General features: G+C 36.5%; 1 protein-coding gene and 1 long non-coding RNA gene across 2 annotated transcripts; one reads left to right on the top strand and one right to left on the bottom strand.

Annotated features, from left to right (window-relative positions):
* Positions 1 to 1,411: 1,411 nt before the first annotated feature.
* LOC115441229 (piggyBac transposable element-derived protein 4) lies at positions 1,412 to 6,202 on the bottom strand. The gene is made up of 4 exons (XM_030165935.2): positions 5,651 to 6,202; positions 4,564 to 4,691; positions 4,036 to 4,145; positions 1,412 to 3,844 (listed from the first exon to the last, which is right to left on the bottom strand). Exons 1-4 carry the CDS (start codon positions 5,652 to 5,654, stop codon positions 1,882 to 1,884), a joined length of 2,205 nt encoding a protein of 734 aa, XP_030021795.2. The 5' UTR covers positions 5,655 to 6,202; the 3' UTR covers positions 1,412 to 1,881.
* A 3,206-nt stretch (positions 6,203 to 9,408) lies between these two features.
* On the top strand, positions 9,409 to 12,880 carry LOC115441232. The gene is made up of 2 exons (XR_003938446.2): positions 9,409 to 9,818; positions 10,980 to 12,880. It is a non-coding gene; the product is annotated as an uncharacterized LOC115441232 (long non-coding RNA).
* The last annotated feature ends 9,125 nt before the right edge of the window (positions 12,881 to 22,005 follow it).

Here is a 22,005-nt window from a genome sequence, read left to right as displayed (position 1 = left end):
TAATCAAGGCACTTTACATACAGTATTTAAAATTATTGGCCAGCTTTAAGTTAAAATGACAAGTCAACCGTTTCCGAAACAATCCCTTCCCATACCGTAGCGTGGCAAGGACTGGAGGCCCGCCGGGCATGCCGGGGGTCGCGGTACGTGCGCGGGAGGGGAGTGTCCGCTCGCGCAGCGGTGGCGTGATGTGATGGTGTGAGTTTCCCCGCGCCCCGCAGGAATATATCGCGCTTAGGTGTACCGAGTAGTCACTAAACGACGCGACGCCTCAGGCGAAAGCATAAAGAAACAGACGCAGGCCACGGGCAGAGTAAAAAAACGTTCCCCTGTTTTGTGTTATCACAAAATAAAAAACTGTAGCCAATTTGTATTGTTTACAATTTATAAAAAATAATTTCCAATTTGGTATATGCTATAGTAACAAACATCATTTTACACATAGAGATAATGCCCCAGCTCTATACAAAATCATTCGTTGTACTAATAGCTGTCATTACTAGACTTCATGTCAACGTCGTTGTTCGTTCGTGTCGTCGTTCGTTCGAAAAATTAAAAAATTGGAAAATGGAAAAAAAACGGTAAATCACATATAAAATATATCTCTAACGTGCCCTAACGATTACAATCATGATAACATAAAATGTTTATTTTACATACTAAAATTTGGTAGTCTGATGTATACACAAAACAGTCATAATTTTGTTATTTACGATCTACGGATGGGGCTTACTTATAAATATCGATAACTATCGATATTATTCAATTTACGATTATTCCTGGTTGAGTCTGCTCCTATGAATCTATAGTAGGATCTCGCTAATCCGAACGGGCAATAACTTTATACGACCCGCGCCCTTCCTGCCTCCCCAGCTACTAACACTCCACGCTGACTATCACCCGTCGTAGATCACCGGATTTGCAGGATTACTGTACTTTACAATCGCGCGAATGTCCATTGCTTTGCGCATGTACTAACAGCATCAAATTAACAGGGTGCATGAGGATGCTGCTGACGGTTCGTCGCCGCCGCCGCTGAAGAAGCAGTGCCCGTCCCCATTTCAGGAAGAAGTGGGGCACCAAAAGTGCCCCAAACATCGAAAGCGGCACCCCGAGTGCCGCAAAAGACTAGATTTTAAAAAATAAAATTATTTTATATATATTGATTATATTTATTTCTTTAGACTTAAAAAACTAGTTACATAAAAAACATATTACAAAGAAAGGTTAGAAATCACACAAAAAGTACACCATAAAAATAAATAAACTAGTTATATAGAAAACACATTACAAAAATAGTTTAGAAATCAGACAACAAAGTACACAATAAAAATAAATAGTACGACAAAATACAATTGAAGCGCCTATGGCACGGGGCGCAGACAGAGCAAGGTTAGAGAAGCATTACGAGTATTAGTTGTGGAAGGAATACCGTCACTCCCAGCACGCTTAGTGCACCCGATGCGATGATCATGCGCTTGCGGCTCATTACATTACCGTCAACTTGGTATATAGAGTGATTGTTGTTTATGACTTAGCCTTATAAAATGTTCTTGAAAATAAAACTATTGTCACTTCATGATTGCTGCCATTTTTCCTCCACTTTGCGAAAAGGTCTGCAAGGAAACCATTAACAGGTTTTTCGAAATACAAATCACCATGTATATCAAAATCCCACATTTCTGATACAAGCAAAAACAATAGATGCCGATTATCAATTACATTTACACGCAACACACACACACATACACACTCTTCTTTCATACATAGAACCTGTGTTACCGACTATTTATGATAACCGGTTCAACCCCCACATCCTCTCTGCAGCGCAGAAAGAAAAGGTAAGAGGAAAAAAAGGCCCAAAGGCGCAAAAAGACAAGACTATGAAGCATGGTAAACCTTGAAACAATTTGCCGCACAAAGCGGCACATGGCAAGACTCGCACATGAATGGGGTCGACCGTCCCCGAATGCCACGCGAAGAACACACAAAGCATCTGGCTCGGGTTTGGCGATTATTTTGTCGGTCTGGCAGGTTTGGGATATAAACCGGCCAGTGATTGTGTTCAACCACCACCCGAGGCAATTTGGCTGCGCGTTCCACAGGGGGCAAACGAGGCACAGGAACTTGGGATAAATGTCGGGAAAGAATGGCGTCCACTAATTGGAGGCGGAAAGACAAATGGTCAACGCGGGAATTTTGAGAAGATTCCAATAGGATGCGCGCGTTGAGAATGGAGACATTCAGCAACCGCTTGAACATCTTCATGTACCACTTGACACACCTTTTCCGCTCAATCAGGTACGGCTCTAACATTTGGTCCTTTAAGTCCACCCCACCCATAGACTTGTTGTAGTCTAAGATCACTTGAGGCTTGAATGGAATGCGCCGCACTGGGTTCGTATGTATGTTGGATAAGCCAGTGGCCGTACCATGGCAGGTGGAAATGGTGGTTACCCTTCTTTTATCCTGCCATGCCATCACACATACGTCCCCAGAATGCCTTGCTAGAAGCTGTCCCCTCATGAGCGGAGCTTCGGCTACCAAGTATGGCACGTCTTTTCCATTGGGACGTAAGGTACCAACACAGTCGGTACCGTTACGCTTCAAAAAGCGTGCCAATAATGGGGAATTGAACCAGTTGTCCATAAATAGTCGATGACCCTTATTTAGTAAGGGATCAATAAGCTTTTTGACTATTGCAGTACTCGCCAAGCTCCCTGGAACTTGATGAATGTCTGCACTAGTGTGCTTACCCGTATAAATTATGAAGGACCACAGATAGCCTGTGGCACTCTCACATAATTCATACGTTTTGATCCCAAACTTTGCAGCCTTCGACCGAATATATTGTTTGATATTTAGCCTTCCCGTCCAAAGGGTTAGACTTTCGTCTATGCAAATGTCTTTACTTGGCACATAATTTGCCTGAAACTTAGCGTTTAGATGATCTACTATAGGCCTCAAACGATGTATTCGATCAAAGCTTGCAGTGGGGTCGCTAATGGTAGGGTCCACTGCTTGGACGACAGGGTCACCGTCGACGAAATGCAATGCCCGTGACAGTTGTTCGTTACGACGCTGGGTCATAATACGTCTAAATGCACTGGTCGCAAGAAGTTTATTGGTCGAAAAACAGCTTCTTATCGTTGGCATGCGTATTATACCCAGCATCATCCAAAACGAAAACAGGCATAGCACCTCGTCGACGTTCGTTGGGTACCAAGAGGCATGAAATGAAGCAGAGTTAATTTCATTCGCATACCGGTTCGTCTCGTCGGCTATAACCTGCAAGATGCGGTCGTCCCAATAGGAACGAAACGCGTCGTATGCAGTTGCATACGACTCGACAGCCCCGGTACGTGCAGGCCGAAATACCTCCTCTTCACCTCGAAAAGTCTCCATAGGAGACCACTCGAAGTGAAGGTCTTCACCCTGCAGTGGAATATCCGTTCCATCAGCCACTTCCCCAGGCTCATCTTCATTTACCCTAACATTCATACTTCGTCTTATGACGTCCCGTGCCATTTGCCGTAATTCGGGTGGGACGTCGTCATCGGATAGCCAAATTTCTTGCAGTGGGCAACCAACGTCCCACTGCAAGCCTTGGTTATCAACCCGACAACGACTTCCCACCCCCAGCCTTCCACTACGTCCGCGTCTACGGCCGGGTCCCCGGCCACGTCCTCGCCCGCGAGCACTCCCACGCATCCGCACAGGCGACATGCCCGCAGAATGGGCGATACCGGCATGGGCATTTGGGTCCACTTCCAATTCGTCGAGCAACATCTCGTAGTCGTCTTCAAGCTCGATTATAACTATGTCACCCGACGAATCTTGAAGTCTGAAAATGAAAACATTCACAATGACGATCATCTTCATAAAAACATACGGTTGACCTGTCAGGTGCATTTGCACCGTTTAGAGTTTATAATATGCTCCAGGCAGAATCAGCAGATTACTACACTCAATAAAGAGGATTTAGAGATTTTGTTATGAACTTTGTTTTTGGACAAAGTAATAAGTATTACTCACGGACTGCGACGACCCAATGGCGAACGTGACCGGCTCCGGGGACTCCTCCCGTACGCCGGGTCCTGGCGAGGTGCTCGTACTGGGGACGATGAGGGCCACGACTCGTCAGACTATAACAAAATTAAATAAACCAATTAGATATATGAATGTACATAATAAATTATCAAACATTCGAAACCTGTCTCTGGTACACAAGTAATCGCAATAAAACCTAATTGATCACATACTAAATTTATGAATCAAGTACAGTCACACTTTTTGTAGTACACAATTCTTTTAGCATAAAATGTAGAACATGCCATAGGCACATATAATATTATAGATACATTACAAAATATTATGCGGGCAGTTATAATACATTTGAAAATAAAGAATAACTTAGTAACAGAGAGAGGTAGACCACAGAAGTGTAAAGATGAATTGTTTTGATCCAAAGTGCATGCTGACGCTTTGTAGGCAGACAAGTGATTCGTTGCTATTGAATCAATAACAAAATCACTAGATCTCAAATATAAATACTTCAAATACCTCGTCGCTCTCGGGCTCGGTATCATAGTCGGCGAACGGCTGTCCCTCGCTCTCCGAATCGTCGTCCTCATACAGTGCCTCTATAAAATTCGGTGGCTCCTCACCACCATCATATTCTGGATATATGCCTGTAAATATATAAAATATAATAAGAAAAAAAGATTATTATTATTATGGTATAAAATTATTATTATTTTGTGCCTGTTGGTGTTATTTACGCGAGCCATGAAATACAAAAAGTTATCAAAATAATAAAAAGTATCGTCCTCGGTACACTAACCGACATTTATATAATCATGCACGAGAAGTAGTCATGAACAATGCCAACGAATAATTATTATAGTTTGTAATCTATAAACTGTAACAACATTATAAAATATTGTCATCAATAAATTCACAAGCATCAAATTTTTTTATCGACCAATGTTTACGATAAATACACAGGATGTTACTATCGTAAACGAACAACCAAACAGGTTTCACACAACACTTGCGCGGACGGGAGTTCAGAACAGATTTCAACTTGTTCGAATTTAACGACGAGTTTACTGAGTAGCTTATAGGTTATATTATTTGAATTTCGACAACAGATACAAACTATGGTAATAATAAACAGAATTGGAAATTGTATGCCGTTATTGCGCCGCTTACGCGGACGAGTTCATTGAGTAGGTACCAAATATTACTTGAATTTCAATAACCGACACTTTTTAAAATATGCAGATGGTAAAACAATCGTTGGCAATACATTATAAACAGGATTATTAGATATTGAATGCCGTTATTTCGCCGCTTGCGCGGACGAGTCGACACGTGTTATTATAATTTCAAAGTATGATATTTTGTACATTATTTTGTAGCCTTTTGTCAAATAATAGCAGATATTTTGTCAAATGATCACTCCTTATGTATTTGTGTAGCTATTTCAAAAATATTTTTGCCAGAATTAGGCACGAAATACGTCGTAATAAGAAAAAAACACAAGTTCAGCTTTTTGATTTGAATATAGATGTGGTTTTTGATAAATCGTATAAATGGTAGCCAATATATGTAAAATAACATTATTACATTAGGTAATTGTACTCACTCATGGTTTTTATCACTTATAATATCTTATAAACAAAACACTTCGTATCGCTTGCGTCCAAAATGGCGTCTGAGCATTCATTTGACTTTTACCCAAGGAACAACTTGTATACTACCTGGAATGCTTAAAAAATAATATTACACATTGTAAAATATACTTTAATTCAATAGTGATAAGGTTTACATTACTTTCTTACATCCTAAAGGGCAAAAACGTTCCGAGTAAGACAACGAGAACAGTGAAGTCTGTCCCTTTCTTACAACAACCAGCAGTAATATCCCTAGGGTTGCCAGATCCAGGCTGATCATTTCCTGGACATTTCTGGGGCCACGAACGGAATCAGAGTTTTGATCTTTGGTCCGAGACTAAACTAAGTAGGCGAGGGGAGCGACACGAAGCGAGCCGCTCACCCCTCTCCTCGCTCACCTAACGCAGTGCGAGCACGCTGTTTGGTTTGACTTTTGCAGCTGTAGTATCGTAACTTTGTGAAAAAAACTAGTATTTTTTCATTCCGGGACAGTAAAATAAAATTACTGGACACGGGACAACACGCGAAATTCCGGGACAATCCCGGAAATCCCGGCCATCTGGCAACCCTAAATATCCCCCTTATTAGAATTAAAAAATCCCAAAAGAATTATTTCGCATGAAAAACCTGATGAGATTCATGATAACATAGATCAGTTAATGGTAAATATTAAAAACAGTTTCGTCGGTAAGAACGTAAAAAAAGGTCCTGCGAGGCGCGAGGCCCAGGGCGGTTGCCCGGTTCGCCTCGCCCAAAGACCGCCTCTGGCCATAGTAAGTACTAGTGATGTAACGAATATTCGCATTCGCATTCGCATTCGCGAATATTCGCATATTTTTGGATATTCGCATTCGCATTCGCATTCGCAAAATTTCTGCGAATGTTTTGCGAATGTCAATACCAGAAAAAAAAAATTTGAAGATAATAGTAGACTGCCTCGGTGGCATAGTTCTACTGCATGTGCGGTACGGCAGCGCTCTAAGGTCCTGGGTTCGAATCCCGGATCGGGCAAAGTGATATTTGGGTTTTTCTGCTCAGTATCAGCCCGGAGTGTGAAATTTGTGCCCGACATGGCGATAGGCTCGCCCCTGTCACACTATTAGACGGAACACACTTGGCGAAAAGTGGGTGCCCTGGTTGCGCCTCTGCATACCCCTTCCGAGATAATATTCGTAATACTGTGTGTGTGTAATAGTAGGTTAATAAAATCAAAATCTAAACTAAAACAATATTCTTCTACAATCTATATATATAAAAATGAATTGCTGTTCGTTAGTCTCGCTAAAACTCGAGAACGGCTGAACGGATTTATCTTATCTTGGTCTTGAATTATTCGTGGAGGTCTAGGGAAGGTTTAAAAGGTGAGAAAAATTCGAATAATTGCCGGGAAAATCCTCAAAACAGCATTTTTCTATTTCCCATACAAACGTTTTCTAACTAATACGTAGAGTCAATTTGAGCTTTATTGCTATTGTATAAAGTTCACTGTTGTCTAAGCAATGTAGGTGTGTTCCTAACATCAAAGCAGTGTGCGTTGGAGCACAGAATATAATAATGTAATGTCGCGTTCTGAAACTCAACAAAAGTGATATCGCGGACCCGACTAAATTGAACAGTCACAAAATTTAATATATCATTAGTTATTTGGTTGGCTTCACAATATTATTTCTTTTGTTTTACTTTAAAATGCATGTTTTCGTTATGGACAATTTTGAGCTACTTTTGCATATCTATACTTATAATAAATCTGTAGAGAGGTCAATTCTGTACATGAAATATATTTCCAAAATAACTGGGGGTGATTAGGGATCGACACTGATGCCAAAAATGCAATTAGTAAAATTTTTGTCTGTCTGTCTGTATAACCGTTATAGAAACAAAAACTACTCGACGGATTTTAACTTAACTTGGTACAATTATTTTTCATACTCCTGAGCTGGTTATAGTATACTTTTCATCACGCTACAATTAATAGAAGCATAGCAGTGATGGAAAATGTTGGGAAAACGGGAGAAGTTACTCCATTTTTTAAGCTTCCGTCATTTTGTGTGCAACCTTAATGGTTAAAAGTTCCTTCGATTTCACCAGGATCCCATCATCAGACCCTGACCGGATAATCGGACCACCTGCATACCACCATAAATTAAAAAAAACATCCCGACAAATTGGGCACCTTCTCCATTTTTGAAACCCGAAATCCACGCGGGCGAAGCTGCGGGCGGAAGCTAGTAAACTATAAATATAGTCTAAACAAACAAACAAAAAATTATAGACTGTCAAAGAAAAATACCTCTCTTTCTTAAAACATACCAATTAATTAACTATTTTTACCATGTTTTTAAGTTAGTAATTAAACTTGAGTAGAGGAATATTAAACTTTAAAAATAAAAAAAATTATTTCGTTTATTTTAATAAAGCTTAAAAATGTAATTCTCATTAGAACTTGTAACACATTAGCAACTAAGAAATTAAAAGCAATTGAAAGAAACAAAAACAAATTCTTCTATAATTTTTTATCAGTCTTTGCATAACTTTCTAATGTTTAGATAATTATCATCTTAGATAATAATAAAATTTAGATAATCATCATAGAAAATTGGCGCCAAATTTGAACAAAAACTAAACATTCGCATTCGCATTCGCATTCGCGAATGTCGGTAGCAGATATTCGCATTCGCATTCGCATTCGCGAATGTTCAAAAAATGACATTCGTTACATCACTAGTAAGTACTACTTCAAATTTTATGTCGCGGCAGTCGCGTTACTCATTCTCCGTCTCCGGTAAACTATAGGACGAGGACAGAAAAGTAGAGAACTGTATGCTACAAATTACAAAAGGAGGTTATTCTGCAATGAACATTGCGTTACTGCGCTTCGAGTTGCGAGCGAGGGGGAAATATTTTGAATGTTAACATTACAAAATACTGTAAGGCGCGCATTGAAGCGCCGAGCCTCAGTACGCCTCGCCTCATTTGAAGTAGGACATTGTACCGGCTCAATGTTAGAAAGAGCTACTCTTACAAACTCTTTTTCATGTCATGTCCTACTAGGGTTGCCACCCGTACTTTATAATAAAGTATTGTACGTTATTTCTATAAACAGAATTGGATATGATTCCTCTAGGGTTGGTCGTAAGAATTTTTGCGTAAAACAGCTGTAATTAATAGTACAAAAATGGCAGCAAGTATTTGATAAGCCTGATGGTATATTTTTTTTAATTATATGCATTAAATTCATTTTTATTGTCGATTCCTTCTACGTCAGCATTCACTGAGAAATTTTAAATTTTGTGATGTAGAATATTAAATTACGAGACGAAAAAAATCGTATTTAAATTTGAAATATTAATTTTATTTGTTAAAAGTTCCCAAATATAATATATATTTATAAGCAAAATAATAAAGAAGAAATCATTTGTACTTTATTTTTACACCATGTACTTTTTTTTCTACATTCAATTTACTATGTACTTTATTTGCTCAAAAAAAAGGGTGGCAACCCTATGTCCTACCCAACTTTACCGCGCGCTGGCCGGTTCAGTTTCCCGCCCTTTCTTTTTCTTTTTTTTTCGCACGACTGACCACGTCACCTTACCCATTATCGTACCAAGCAATTCATGAATTTATCAGCAATACAGTAATTGATAAGTATATAAGGAAAAATGAAAAGAATTTACAAGAAAATTAATGACTTGGCTTCGGCCTTATTTATATAATAATTAAACAAGGAAATAATATGAAGATTTGGCTTTGGCCTTATCGTACTGAATCTCATTGAAAGCACTATTAATGACGAGGCTGTATGTTTGCCTTCCCAATAATAAAGGGAAAATCAAAAGTAAAAAAAAAAAATTACTGTTTAACTTCATAATTCATATTTCATTCTCATTTCCCAATTCTCAATATTTTTTTGATGATTTCGGTTTGAATTTGCACGTTGCCTTGTTCCTACTGGATTTCAATATACTTCGGACGTTTAGCTTAGTTTTATTGTACTGGCCTTAGTATTACATACGCGTTGCATTAATCCTGTGTCGTTTATAATAAATATTATGAAAAGTATGCGCAAACCTTATACAGATGTCAAGCTTTTAATAAAAGTGGAGAAAAACCTGTTAGTAGTGCCTTTGAAACACCTAAGTAAGTACTTATCACACAATTTTGCACAACATAAAAATATTCTTTCGTATTTCGTATACTTATATACATAAAAATTATATTTATAGAGATTTATATCAAATAAGACTATAATCGAATGTAAATACTCAAATCTTAAGGACCGTAGACATCGGAACCATCAGTTGAATCATGAATGTAAGGATATATTGGGGCAGGATGTGTAAATATTACCCAGTGTGAAGTCATCTACAAATAGAGATTACTATTAAAAATATAGTTAATCAAAAAGGTACCTATGTCTTGATATTCTTTTTTTCTTTATTTTCAATGTTTTATCTACATTTTGTACTGTATTAATTTATGTTTCATGTTTATATTTTATCATGAACCAAAAAAGTATACCTTTGTTGCTTTAAGTATAATTTATTTTTAGTAACATTAATTTATGCTGTAAGCATTGATAAAATATCAGTATCCTTAGTAGGTAATATACAAAAAAATAATAAAAATAATTGCTATTGTCTATTTTTATCACTCCACCCTATGGGTATACAAAATATTTTGAAAAAATCTTATTTATATCCAATTGCTACTACTATTTTACTCATTGATTAATATTCTATAATCTTAACTTGAGGTCACATAACTTTTTTCAACAAAAATATTCCATTAACACTCAAAATTTTAACTTACATAGACCTACTTAAATAAGTAAAAAAGTCATGACTCAGCTTTATTACTTCACAAATGGGAAATATTACAACCTACAACATGTTTATGACAATAATTGTAAAGATCTTAGCTAAAAAAAATACAATTACCTTTTAAAGCTTTATAAGTAACAATATATTGCTAGTGGATGTAATTTGCCTTTTAATATGTTATAATGAGACTTTTTCCACCCTCAAACTCAACTCCTGTAAGCCAGGATCAGCAGTGCCACGTTTTTTATGACACCGAGCGGTGAAGCTCAGTGAGTCTCAGGGAAAACTAATTTGTAATTATCCTGCAATAGAATTAATCAATTACAAAGAGAGGAGTTGGAATATTATGTAATTAGATGAGTAAAAATTTCAGATTGTGCTGTGACAGCTCATAGCACTACTGACATGGACTTACACATGAGACCACTTCGCTGAGGCAGCTCTTAGGTTGTAACTTATTTGGTCTTCACATTTCCAGGTCTGATAGTGCCTGCTTCCACCCACCCATACAACAAAGCAGAGATGACTGGTGTCCAGATCCCAAGTCACCCACGTCAGTCTGGTCGATGCACCATTACCAGGGCTGCACCATGTAGAGGTTTCCTGAGCATTCTTTCCTTCTTCTACATGCCCCATATGGGGTCAGCGCAGCACTTTAATAATATAGCAAGTTTTAATGATTGTCATAAACTTTAGGCTGCATTGGCCAAGGGGCCATAAAAACCGATGCCGATCTTTATGTAAAATATAATTATCATTAGAACTATTTGAAGACGAATTAGACTGCATTTATGTATATTAGTACCTATATTTTGTGTTAGCCTTCTTTTAAGAAAATTTCGCCTTTCGCCACTGTTAGACTGATATTAAATTTGGTGTAAATCAAATAATATGTCTTTAAATATTACAAAACGTCAGTGTTATAATGTTTATTAATAATAAAATATTTTTTTTCAGTACCGCATTCAAAATAATTAATATGTATAAATGTTGTGAGGGATTTGGGCGTTTGGTTGATTCTAAGCTCAATTTTGAACTTCATTATGAACCAGTTATGTTGAAAGCCAGAGAAATGCTGGGTTTCATAAATACAGTAACACCATATTATACAACCCTCAAGTCTACTTACTTAATACATCCTAAGTGCAAAGTACATTTGAGTATGATAATTGTATGGTCCACATTAATAAATTAAATTCAGTCCAAAAAAGTTTTGTTTAACTTGTTGCTTGATGCTTAGCTTAAATAAATAATGTTTAAGTTTAAAAATAAAATATAAATGTAAGTTGTGTTTGATATGTGTTGGAAATTATACTTATTCTTAGCTACAGCTTGCATAATATTAAGTTTCTCTTTATGTGAGTTATTATCTTTGAATATATGTATAGTCTGGCATATGTTAACTTATTTCGTGAACATCACCACATATATGTTTAATTGTCTGCAGAAGTCACTTTTAGATACAATTACATACATGTTGAGTTTTCATATCTCGGGCTTACATTATAGCTATAAGTTATAATATTTAAATTATTGTAATTGTAGTGTTAAATTTGCTGAAAAACCTTATAACAAAATAAAGAGTTGAGTGCAAGATTTGGTTTGAAGCTGAATTATCAGAATAGAATGAATTTAAACTAGACACATTACAGTGGAGGAGAAAACTAAACAATCTTATGACATAAAATTGTAAATTCGAAATTGGATACCCACATTGTTAAGTATCTCAGAGTTGCTAGTGGATCAAACCTTAGACGACATTTTGACAATCCCCAACAATCATCTGCAAAAGTTCTAGTTGCAGTATGAAGCTTTTAGGTTAAGTGAAAATATTAGTATCAATTACTCATTTAAAAACTATTTATCGTTATCAAACAATTTTGTTTTCAAGAAATTATTTAGTTTCCTTTTTGAGGTGAGTAATTTTATTAATTACCTTAAACCTTCATACTGCAACTAGAGCATTTTGCAGATGAGATTTTGTTTTTGGGGACTGTTGATTTGTTCTCAGTACCTGAAGCTACAATGAATGTAGTACATGATAGTTACATTGTATGTGTAATTGTGACAATGATCACAAGGAGTTATATATCAGCGGGGTATTTATCATTTTAAAATAAATATCAAAAATTTAAAACTACTTTATAATTTCATTTCCTATGGAATTATATTTTTTATAATTTTTTTTTTTTATATTATTTGAATGTTGTGCTCAGGTTTTATCGGTGTACAAATAAAAATGTGTTATTATGTATATTATATATTAGATATTAGTATCTTTGTACATGGTAACTGTGCCTAATAAAATAAAACATTTTGATCCCCGATATAGAAATGATTTGTTCTTAGGACTTAATAAAGGAAATATTGATATAAAAAGTATATTTTTTTATTATCATAACATGACTTAAAAATATTTAAGACACTAAATAGGTAGCTAAGCGAGTGGATGCAGTCATACTTTTTAAAACCGAATGCAACGTTTCCCTGGCTTGTATTAATATTTCTGAACGCAAAAATGCTGAACAGAAAGAAATGAAATAATTTAAATGGACAATCCCAACATATACCCACTCTATGACTTCTACTGCCCGGCAAAACGCCCTAGGTCATTGGCACCAATTACAATTTATATGCTTTGTTTATTGAAAATTTCAATACATCTAATGACTGCATGAAATCCTGCTCAACGTTCAGATCAGTGTTGCCAAACCAGATTTCTAAAAATACAGTATCCTAGTCACCAAAATACGTTGTTTCGGAGAAACATACAGTTAAATTTAAAATGAAAATGCAGTGTACTTTACAGAATAATTAAATTGACGTATGAAGGAGAAAACAATTATCCAAAGTTTAATTTGCGTGTATTTTAACTAAAATTAGATGGAGAATAAATACCTCTATGAATCAGGGAAAACATTAGGCCCTTGGCCCACGGGGCTTTCTAACAAGCGACTCGAAGTTTTCTACGCATATCGTACTAGTTGCTCGTAAGTAGCCAGTAGCCACCCCACAATGTCGTTAGGTATGTTCCGATCTCCGCTGTTGACCTGTCGCATCGTATGCGAAACATAGCGAATTTGTATGGTGGCTACTTACGACCGACCAGCAGGATTTGTGTAGTCAAGTTGCTTGTTAGTTGTTAGTAGTCTCGTCATCCGTGGACACAGGGCCTTAGCCGCCTTACCCATTTTGTGTCCAACAGTAGCGCTCATAATTTTAAATAGTCTTGTGTAGCGTTCAATTTTTGTGAAAATATAATGTCTCGACAAAAAAATACGAAGACTTCCATACACTGTATTTTATAAATATGGTGAATCTGCTGAAATTATATTGCGTCTGGCAAAGTTGATATTATAATACGGTTACTTATCATAAGACACTATAACATACCGACAGTTGTTAACTCCGATTAAGGAGTCTAAAAATTAGTAAATCCAAATTCCTTTGAGGATTTCCTTTCTCCCAAACCAAACAACTTAGGCTTGCCACCACCCGTTGAAGGACGGGAAAATGAAAAGAATCTCAATGAAACCGGATACTGGACTTTTAATTACTTGCAGAACTATGTTCCAGCCAAGTAACAAACCAAACGCGCAATAATCTTGACATCGCGATGTAGATAAATGTACAAACTGTACAGCGACATCTAGCGGCAGTTTCTCAAAGTTATTATCAATATTTATATAGCCGCTAGATTTGCTTCTGGCCCGTAAATATCTAGCAATTTTAATTAGGCACCGACTCCAAAATTGGTATCCAGTATATACCTGTTATGTGAAATTATTTTTTTGGTTTTGAGTGGTTTTTGAAGGTGGTTTAATTTTTTGTTAAAATTATTTTTTTGGTTTTGAGTGGTTTTTGAAGGTGGTTTAATTTTTTGTTAAAATTATTTTTTTTAATGTCACGTTCAATCTAATGAAGTAATTAGATGCATATTAAATTTTTATTTCATAAAAAAAATTAAATGCATCGCATACCGCGTGGTGTTTTTGGACCTAATACAGTATCCGATAGAGTACATAATATGTGTAAGTACCACAAAGTACAACTGGAATTTTGATGTCAAAGATGCACCTCGTTCTGGTCGTCCTGTTATGGATAAAGAGGAGGCCATTTTTGAAAAAGTGGAGCAAGAGCGACAAATATGTTATAACATGACTGACTTATATAAAAAAAAAAACACATTCGATAGGTATCTAATTATAATTCACTATGGATGCCGTCATACGTTTTAAAACCGAATGCAATTATTAAACGATTTCCTGACTTTTATTTAGTATTTTTCTGAACACAATAATGCTGAACAGAGATTAATAAAATAATTAAAATGGACAATCGCAACATATACCTACTGTATGAAGTCTATTGTGCGACAAAATACTGGCATTGTTTAGTTACATGCTATGTTTATTGAATATAATATCAAGACATTCAATGATTACATGAAACCCTTATTCAATGTCAAGATTAATACGGGGTTCCTTACCCTAAGACAATAACACACCACATATTAACTCCGTTTAAGGAGTCTAAAAATACGTTAACCGAATTCCTTTGAAGATTTCCTTTCTCCCAAATCCTCCTATCAGCAAAAGTTATAAAACCGCTTCAGGAGGGGACTTCGAAAAACAAGTCAAAGAAACCGGCGGAAGTTTTATAAATTGTGTCGAACTGATGGTATTCTAGCCGAGTACCAAACCAAACGCGCAATAATCTTGATATCGCAATGTAGATAAATGTACAAACTGTACAGCGACATCTAGCGGCAGTTTCTTAAAGTAATTATCTTTATATTATAGGCTCACTAGATTTGCTTGCGGCCCGTAAATAATGTTTACCAGTATAATAGGTCTTTATGTATGGGTATAGTATGTATAAACTTTTAATGAAATATATTTGGCTGAACTATTTGTATCTGGCTGGTTTAGATGACATTAAAAAGGATACATTTCAAAGAGAGAAAACAAATGAGTAAAATGTCGTTTTCAGTTAATTTTAATTTATGTTAAGGTGGTAGCTCAAGGTCCATTTTCATACATTTTGTTTCGGCTTTAATCTGGGTAACTAAACAAGTATTGGCAAGTAAAGAATTTAAATTTGTTGTAAATATGGTATATGTTCTTAGTAATTAAATAAAGTTAGTAAAAAGATGTTATTGACATGAGTGTTTATTTCGGACTAAAGAGAAGTAACTATGGCAAACAAAATACAATTAGTTCTAAAAATAGAACATATAAAAAATAATAAGTCACGACGAAGGTTACAATCTCCAACAGCCGCCCTTAATCGCAGTTGTGACAGAAACAAAACAAATAAAATAATTAAGTTTCTAAACCTAAGTTAACTACACATCGTTTGTGTGCTAGAGGTCCGAGGGCCTTCGTTAGTACATCAGCAGGCATATCGTTACTTTTTATATATTCTAACTTAACAATATTATTAGATACCTTTTCCCTAATAAAGAGTGAAACCTAGTATCTATATGCTTTGTCCTGCTGTGGTGTACAGGATTTCGAACAAGATTAATGGCACTTTGGCTGTCAGAAGCTAAGTTAACTGAACAAAGTATACCTGTTATCTCGTATATAAACCGACGTAAGTAACACGCTTCCTTCGTGGCAGACGCTAATGCCATATATTCTGACTCGGCCGAACTTAACGCAACAGTAGGTTGCTTCTTGGATTCCCATGATACTGGACCTCCACTTAACTTGTAAACATAACCGGTGTATGACCTGTCGATTGGACAGTTTGCCCAGTCTGCGTCACAAAAACCCTTTAAAGGTTCTCTATTCTTCCTGTAAACCAATGAATAGTTTAGGGTACCTTTCAGGTATTGCAGAATCCTTTTAGCAGCATTCCAGTGTTCTTTAGTAAAACACGTATTAAATTGACTTAAATAGCTCGTGGCGTAAGCGATGTCTGGTCGTGTGTTTACCGCTAGATACATGAGGCATCCTATTAAATTCTGATAAGGATAAGACTCACCGACTTGACCATCCATTCTTTTTTCCATATTCTTTTTAATTAATGGAGTATCCACGGCCTTACAATCCTTCATATTAAATTTTTCTAATATAGAAAGAATATAATTTCGCTGGTTCAACCTTATACTCTCGGAATCACTTTCAACTTGTAGTCCCAAATAACATTTCAGTATTCCGAGATCTTTTAATGAAAAATATTTCGACAAATCATTCTTGACAGTGTCAAATGTCAAATCAGAATTAAAGAAGACTATTATGTCATCAACAAAGATTCCTAATATTACAAGTTCTTTACCAAAAGTTTAGTATACACACAAGGTTCGGAAGGAGTTCCTATGAAACCTATTTTAGAAAGCGTTTCATTTAACTTTTTATTCCAAGCTCGCGGTGCCTGTTTAAGACCGTAAAGAGATTTCTTCAATAAACAAACTTTGTTTTCTTTACCCTTTTCAATAAAACCAAGAGGTTGCTCCATGAAAACTTCTTCTTCTAAATCTCCGTTAAGGAAAGCTGTATCGACGTCTAAGTGCTTCATTCTCAATTTCATATCTGCAGCTATCGCAAACAACGTGCGGAGGGAAGAATGACGAATCACTGGTGCGAACGTCTCGTTGTAGTCTACACTTTCAACTTGATGAAAACCTTTGACGACGAGTCTCGCTTTATACTTGATAATATTACCATAAGCATCCCTTTTAATTTTGTAAATCCATTTACATGGTATAACCTTTTGTTAGGTCTATCTACTAAATTCCATGTATGGAGTTTCCTTAAGGAACTATACTCATCAACCATAGCATGTTGCCACTTATGAGCATCATCGGCATGAGTAGCTTCGTAATATGTCGTAGGTTCATTAGAATCTACCATTGACGTATTGTAAGCTTTATAAAAATTTGTTGCTTTTCTATCTCTGGAAGGGTATCTGCGCTCAGGGTGCGATTCCTGTTCCAAATTCGCTGTCACTTCTTCCACACTAGGCAGCCTTAAGTCACTGAGAGACTCTCGCTCTTCCAGAGTCACTGACTCTTTTGCACTTTCTAGATTTACTGGTAAAGTTGCTTCAGCCGCCGGGCTGATACTCTCATCACAGTCATAGAATTGACAGTCATGATCAAACTCAGACTCAATCTCTTTTTGCTCATCAAATAACAATATAGATTCTGACTGTGCGACAGATTGCTTCTGCTTTAGCGCTGTAAAGCAATTTTCAAAAAAGGTTGCATCTCTGGATATAATAACTTTTCGTGGGTTAGCAGGATCCCTAAAAATATAAGTGCCTGGATTTTTAGAATAACCGACGAAAATTGCTTCCTGTGCCTTGACATCTAATTTCTTCCTGTGACACGAAGGTATATAGACTAGAGCTCTACAACCAAATACTTTTAGATGGCTAAGATCACCTTTTCGTCCATACCATTTGTCATAAGGAATTTGTCCACGTAAGGCTCGATGAGGAGACCTATTCTTAAGGTAAATGGCAACTTGGAATGCATCTTCCCAGAATGCTTTCGGTAGTGAACTTTCAGCTAGCAACGTTCTTGCCTTTTCTGTAACCGAACGATGGGTGCGTTCCGCTACTCCAACTTGCTGAGGACTATAAGGCGTCGTTGTTTGATGTTCAATACCTTTTGAAGCAAGATAATCAACAAACTCTTTATTCACGAACTCCTTACCTCCATCAGTCCTAATTGCTTTAATTGTTTTATCTAACTGATTTTCAACAAAACATTGAAACACACAAAATATATCTTTGACTTCTGTTTTAGAAGAAATAAAATAAGCAAACACTTTTCGCGTATAATCGTCTACTATTGTCAACATATATCTATTTCCTTGAAAAGAAGTTGTAGACACCGGTCCCATCAAATCCATATGGATCAGTTCCAAAGGGAAGTAGCCCTATTAAACGCTAACCTTTTGAAAGGTTTTCTTGCTTGTTTACCTTCCACGCAAGCGATACAACTAGTTTTATCTACTCCTGTATACTTTATACCTACCTTGTGATTTTTCAGTTGGTTCATGCCTATACGACACAAATGTCCTAACCTCTTATGCCAAATTTGATAACTATCCTGACAGCCAGAGTGCACATCTTGTGTCAAAAATTATCCGCCACATTCTCGGAAACATTTACAGTACCATCTAAAACGTACAGTCCACCACAGGGCGAGGCATGAGCAACAGATTCACCTGTAAAATTAAAAGTATCAGATTTATAAAAGTTACATCCATTTTTATCAAAAACACAAATAAAACCCTTTTCAACAGTTTTATATACAGATAACAAACTAGCTTTCAAATCTGGTATATAAGCAACATCACTAATATTGTTGACCACGTTCTCGGGCGTGTTTATTGAAATATTTCCAATTCCGCAGCACTTAATCTGTTCTCCATTTGCGACAGTAACAGTACCTTGATTTTGTATCGAGATATTCTGAAACCAGTCCCGTCTAGAAGTCATGTGTCTAGTACAACCTGAATCTACATAAATTATGTCCTTTCTTGGGTTTCCAGAAGTATTAAGACTTGTAAATATCGTATCATTGGTATTTACCGCATTGCCTTTCTCCTTCTTGTTTCTCTGTGGACAGTCTGGTCTCTTATGTCCAGGTGTCTTGCACTCATAACAAACTATATTCTTCTTCATTGACTTAGGCTTCTTCTTCGCATGAAAGACAGAGTCTAATGATGTAGCCACATCTTTGGACATTTCATTAAGCAGTTTTGTTTTCACCAACTCTGTAGTCACGTCTACATTGCAATTTTCTAAAGCCATAATGAGAGGTTCATACCTTGGAGTTAGACCTCCCAAAAGTATTGCAGCAATAGACTTGTCCTCTATGACTACATCAATATCCGCAAGATCCTGTGCGGTTGACATAACTGCGTTAATATATAGTTCAATATTTTTGAACTCTGATAGACTCAACCTGTACAGTCTACGCTCCAAAAATAATCTTCGTCCTATTCCCTTATCTTCAAAGGCTTTTTGCAAACAAGTCCATGCCTCAGATGCAGTTTTCGCACATCTTATATGGGTTATCGCTGCACCTTCTACTGATAAGCATATCTTTGCTAATGCCTTTGCGTCTTTGCGTACCTTTGTAGAGGCATGGGTTGTGTCTCCATCTCGGTATCCACTAATTGTTTCCCATAAATCCTCATGGATAAGGTAATTTCGCATCTTGAACTTCCAAGTCGGATATCCATCTTTTATCCTCAAACAAGGAAATGGAAAAGATGTGATCGACGCAGGGGAATTTTTCACACTCGAAACATCTCCAGATTCATGTGACATTTTCAGACTATTACTATTTCCTAGTCACATAAAAAATATATTCAACTTTATTTTACCAAAAAACGTGAAAAAATCTAAGAAGTAAGCGTTCGTGCTGATAACGTGTTGTAAATATGGTATATGTTCTTAGTAATTAAATAAAGTTAGTAAAAAGATGTTATTGACATGAGTGTTTATTTCGGACTAAAGAGAAGTAACTATGGCAAACAAAATACAATTAGTTCTAAAAATAGAACATATAAAAAATAATAAGTCACGACGAAGGTTACAATCTCCAACAAAATTCACGTCTAGTTAGTGATTAGTTCTCGCAGTTGAAAGAAAAACGTAAAAATAATTAATAATCATGGATATTTCGGCCTTTAAAATTTAATATGACGAAATTTTAAAGGCAGAAATATCCATGATTATTAATTATTTTTACATTTTTCTCAACTGCGAGAACTAATCACTAACTAGACGTGAATTTAAATTCTTTACTTGCCAATACTTGTTTAGTTACCCAGATTAAAGCCGAAACAAAATGTATGAAAATGGACCTTGAGCTACCACCTTAAAGTGGCGAATCGAATAAAGTAATTAGATGCATTTAGAAATTTTATTATATAAAAAAAAATGCAGCGTAAATCGCGAAACAAACGTGGAGTCTTTAAACCTAATACAGTGTCAGATAGACTACATATAGCACAAAGCACAACTGGAATTTTGATGTCAAAGATACACCTCGCTCTGGTCGCCCTGTCATGGATAAAGAGGACGCCATTTTTGAAAACGTGGAGCAAGAACGACAAATCATTAGTTACAATATACCTGAATAACTAAGAATTGACCACATAACAGTTTTAATCCATTTGAAAAAAGATGGGTACACAAAAATAGTTGATATTTAGGTGCCACACGAGCTTACTGAAAGAAACCTAATGAACCGTGTACTCATTTACGATTATTTATTGGAACGTAATGAAACCGAACCGTTTTTGTAGAGATTGATGTCAGGTGATAAAAAGTTGATCACGTACGACAAGACAATACGAAAAAAGTCTTAGTCAAAGGTCGGCCAGGCTTCACAGACTGTGGCTGAGTCAACACGCAATATGGATATGGTTGTGTATAGTGGGATAATCCCACTGGGATTGGAACGACATTGTCCATTACGAACTTTAACTGCCGGGGAGAATCATCGATTGCGGTTTCTACTGTCAACAACTAATGAGATTAAAGCAAGAAGTTTAGAAAGCTGCCGAAATTGATCAATAGAAAGGGTGTGGTCTTTTATCACGATAACACTAGACCACACATGTTTAGCCACTCAACAAAAGAGTTTGGCTGGCAGGTGTTAATGCATCCACCGTACAGCCCCGACCTTGCACCTTCACATTTCCACCTGTTTCGATATCTTCAAGAAAGGACGGCCAAAATTACATGTCGCGTTTTTTTTTAATCAGAAGTTACTAAATTTCTACGGGATAGCAGTTAGCAACTGGACTTGGCACTTCCTAAACGATGGCAGAAACTCATCGAACAAAATGGCATATAGGAAACGTGCATGAAGAAGGCTCTGCCACCTAGTGTTAGTCCATTGAAAAGTTACATTTGGGGTTGCGTTTTTTAGAGGACGCAATTTTATTTTTTAGAAGTGTAGGGGGGGTCAGTGTAAAGCTACAGCCAAGTTTATGGGGTCGCCACCCTTGTCCCACGGCCGCCATCTTGGTTTGAAATGGTTTTTACGATGTATCTCTTAAACTATTTATCTGACAAAAAAAAATTATAAACATTTTTGTTGCAAATTAAATTCTCTACAACTTTGGTCCAGTAACTTGTCGTAAAACTATAAATAAAAAAGTTATAAGCAAAAATGTTAAGCAATTGCTTCATCTGTCCCAAAGCGATTCAGGATCCAAGTAATTCGCGTACAAGCCGACAACCGCGGGTTTGTGTTGTACGTATTATGAACCTTATAAACACACGTTCTGATGACGTTGCAATGGACATTGCTTAACATTGAATTTCTTAACATTTTCGCTTATAACTTTTTTTATTTATAGTTCTACGACAAAAGTTACTAGACCAAAGTTGTAGAGAATTTAATTTGCAACAAAAATGTTTATAATTTTTTTGTCAGATAAATAGTTTAAGAGATACATCGTAAAACCATTTCAAACCAAGATGGCGGCCGTGGGACAAGGGTGGCGACCCCACAAACTTGGTTT

The sequence above is a fragment of the Manduca sexta genome, chromosome 3, assembly GCF_014839805.1.
Source record: "Manduca sexta isolate Smith_Timp_Sample1 chromosome 3, JHU_Msex_v1.0, whole genome shotgun sequence".
Lineage (NCBI taxonomy): Eukaryota > Metazoa > Arthropoda > Insecta > Lepidoptera > Sphingidae > Manduca > Manduca sexta.
The sequence above is the reverse complement of the archived record's forward strand: the minus strand, read 5'-3'. Positions and strand labels throughout refer to the sequence as shown.

Excerpts from the sequence above, each read along its gene's own strand:
- LOC115441229 (XM_030165935.2), bottom strand. Across the intron at positions 4,146-4,563 it reads CCGAGCCCGAGAGCGACGAG|TCTGACGAGTCGTGGCCCTC; the intron begins GTATTTGAAGTA and ends ATTTTGTTATAG. Across the intron at positions 3,845-4,035 it reads CCATTGGGTCGTCGCAGTCC|ACTTCAAGATTCGTCGGGTG; the intron begins GTGAGTAATACT and ends TTTCATTTTCAG.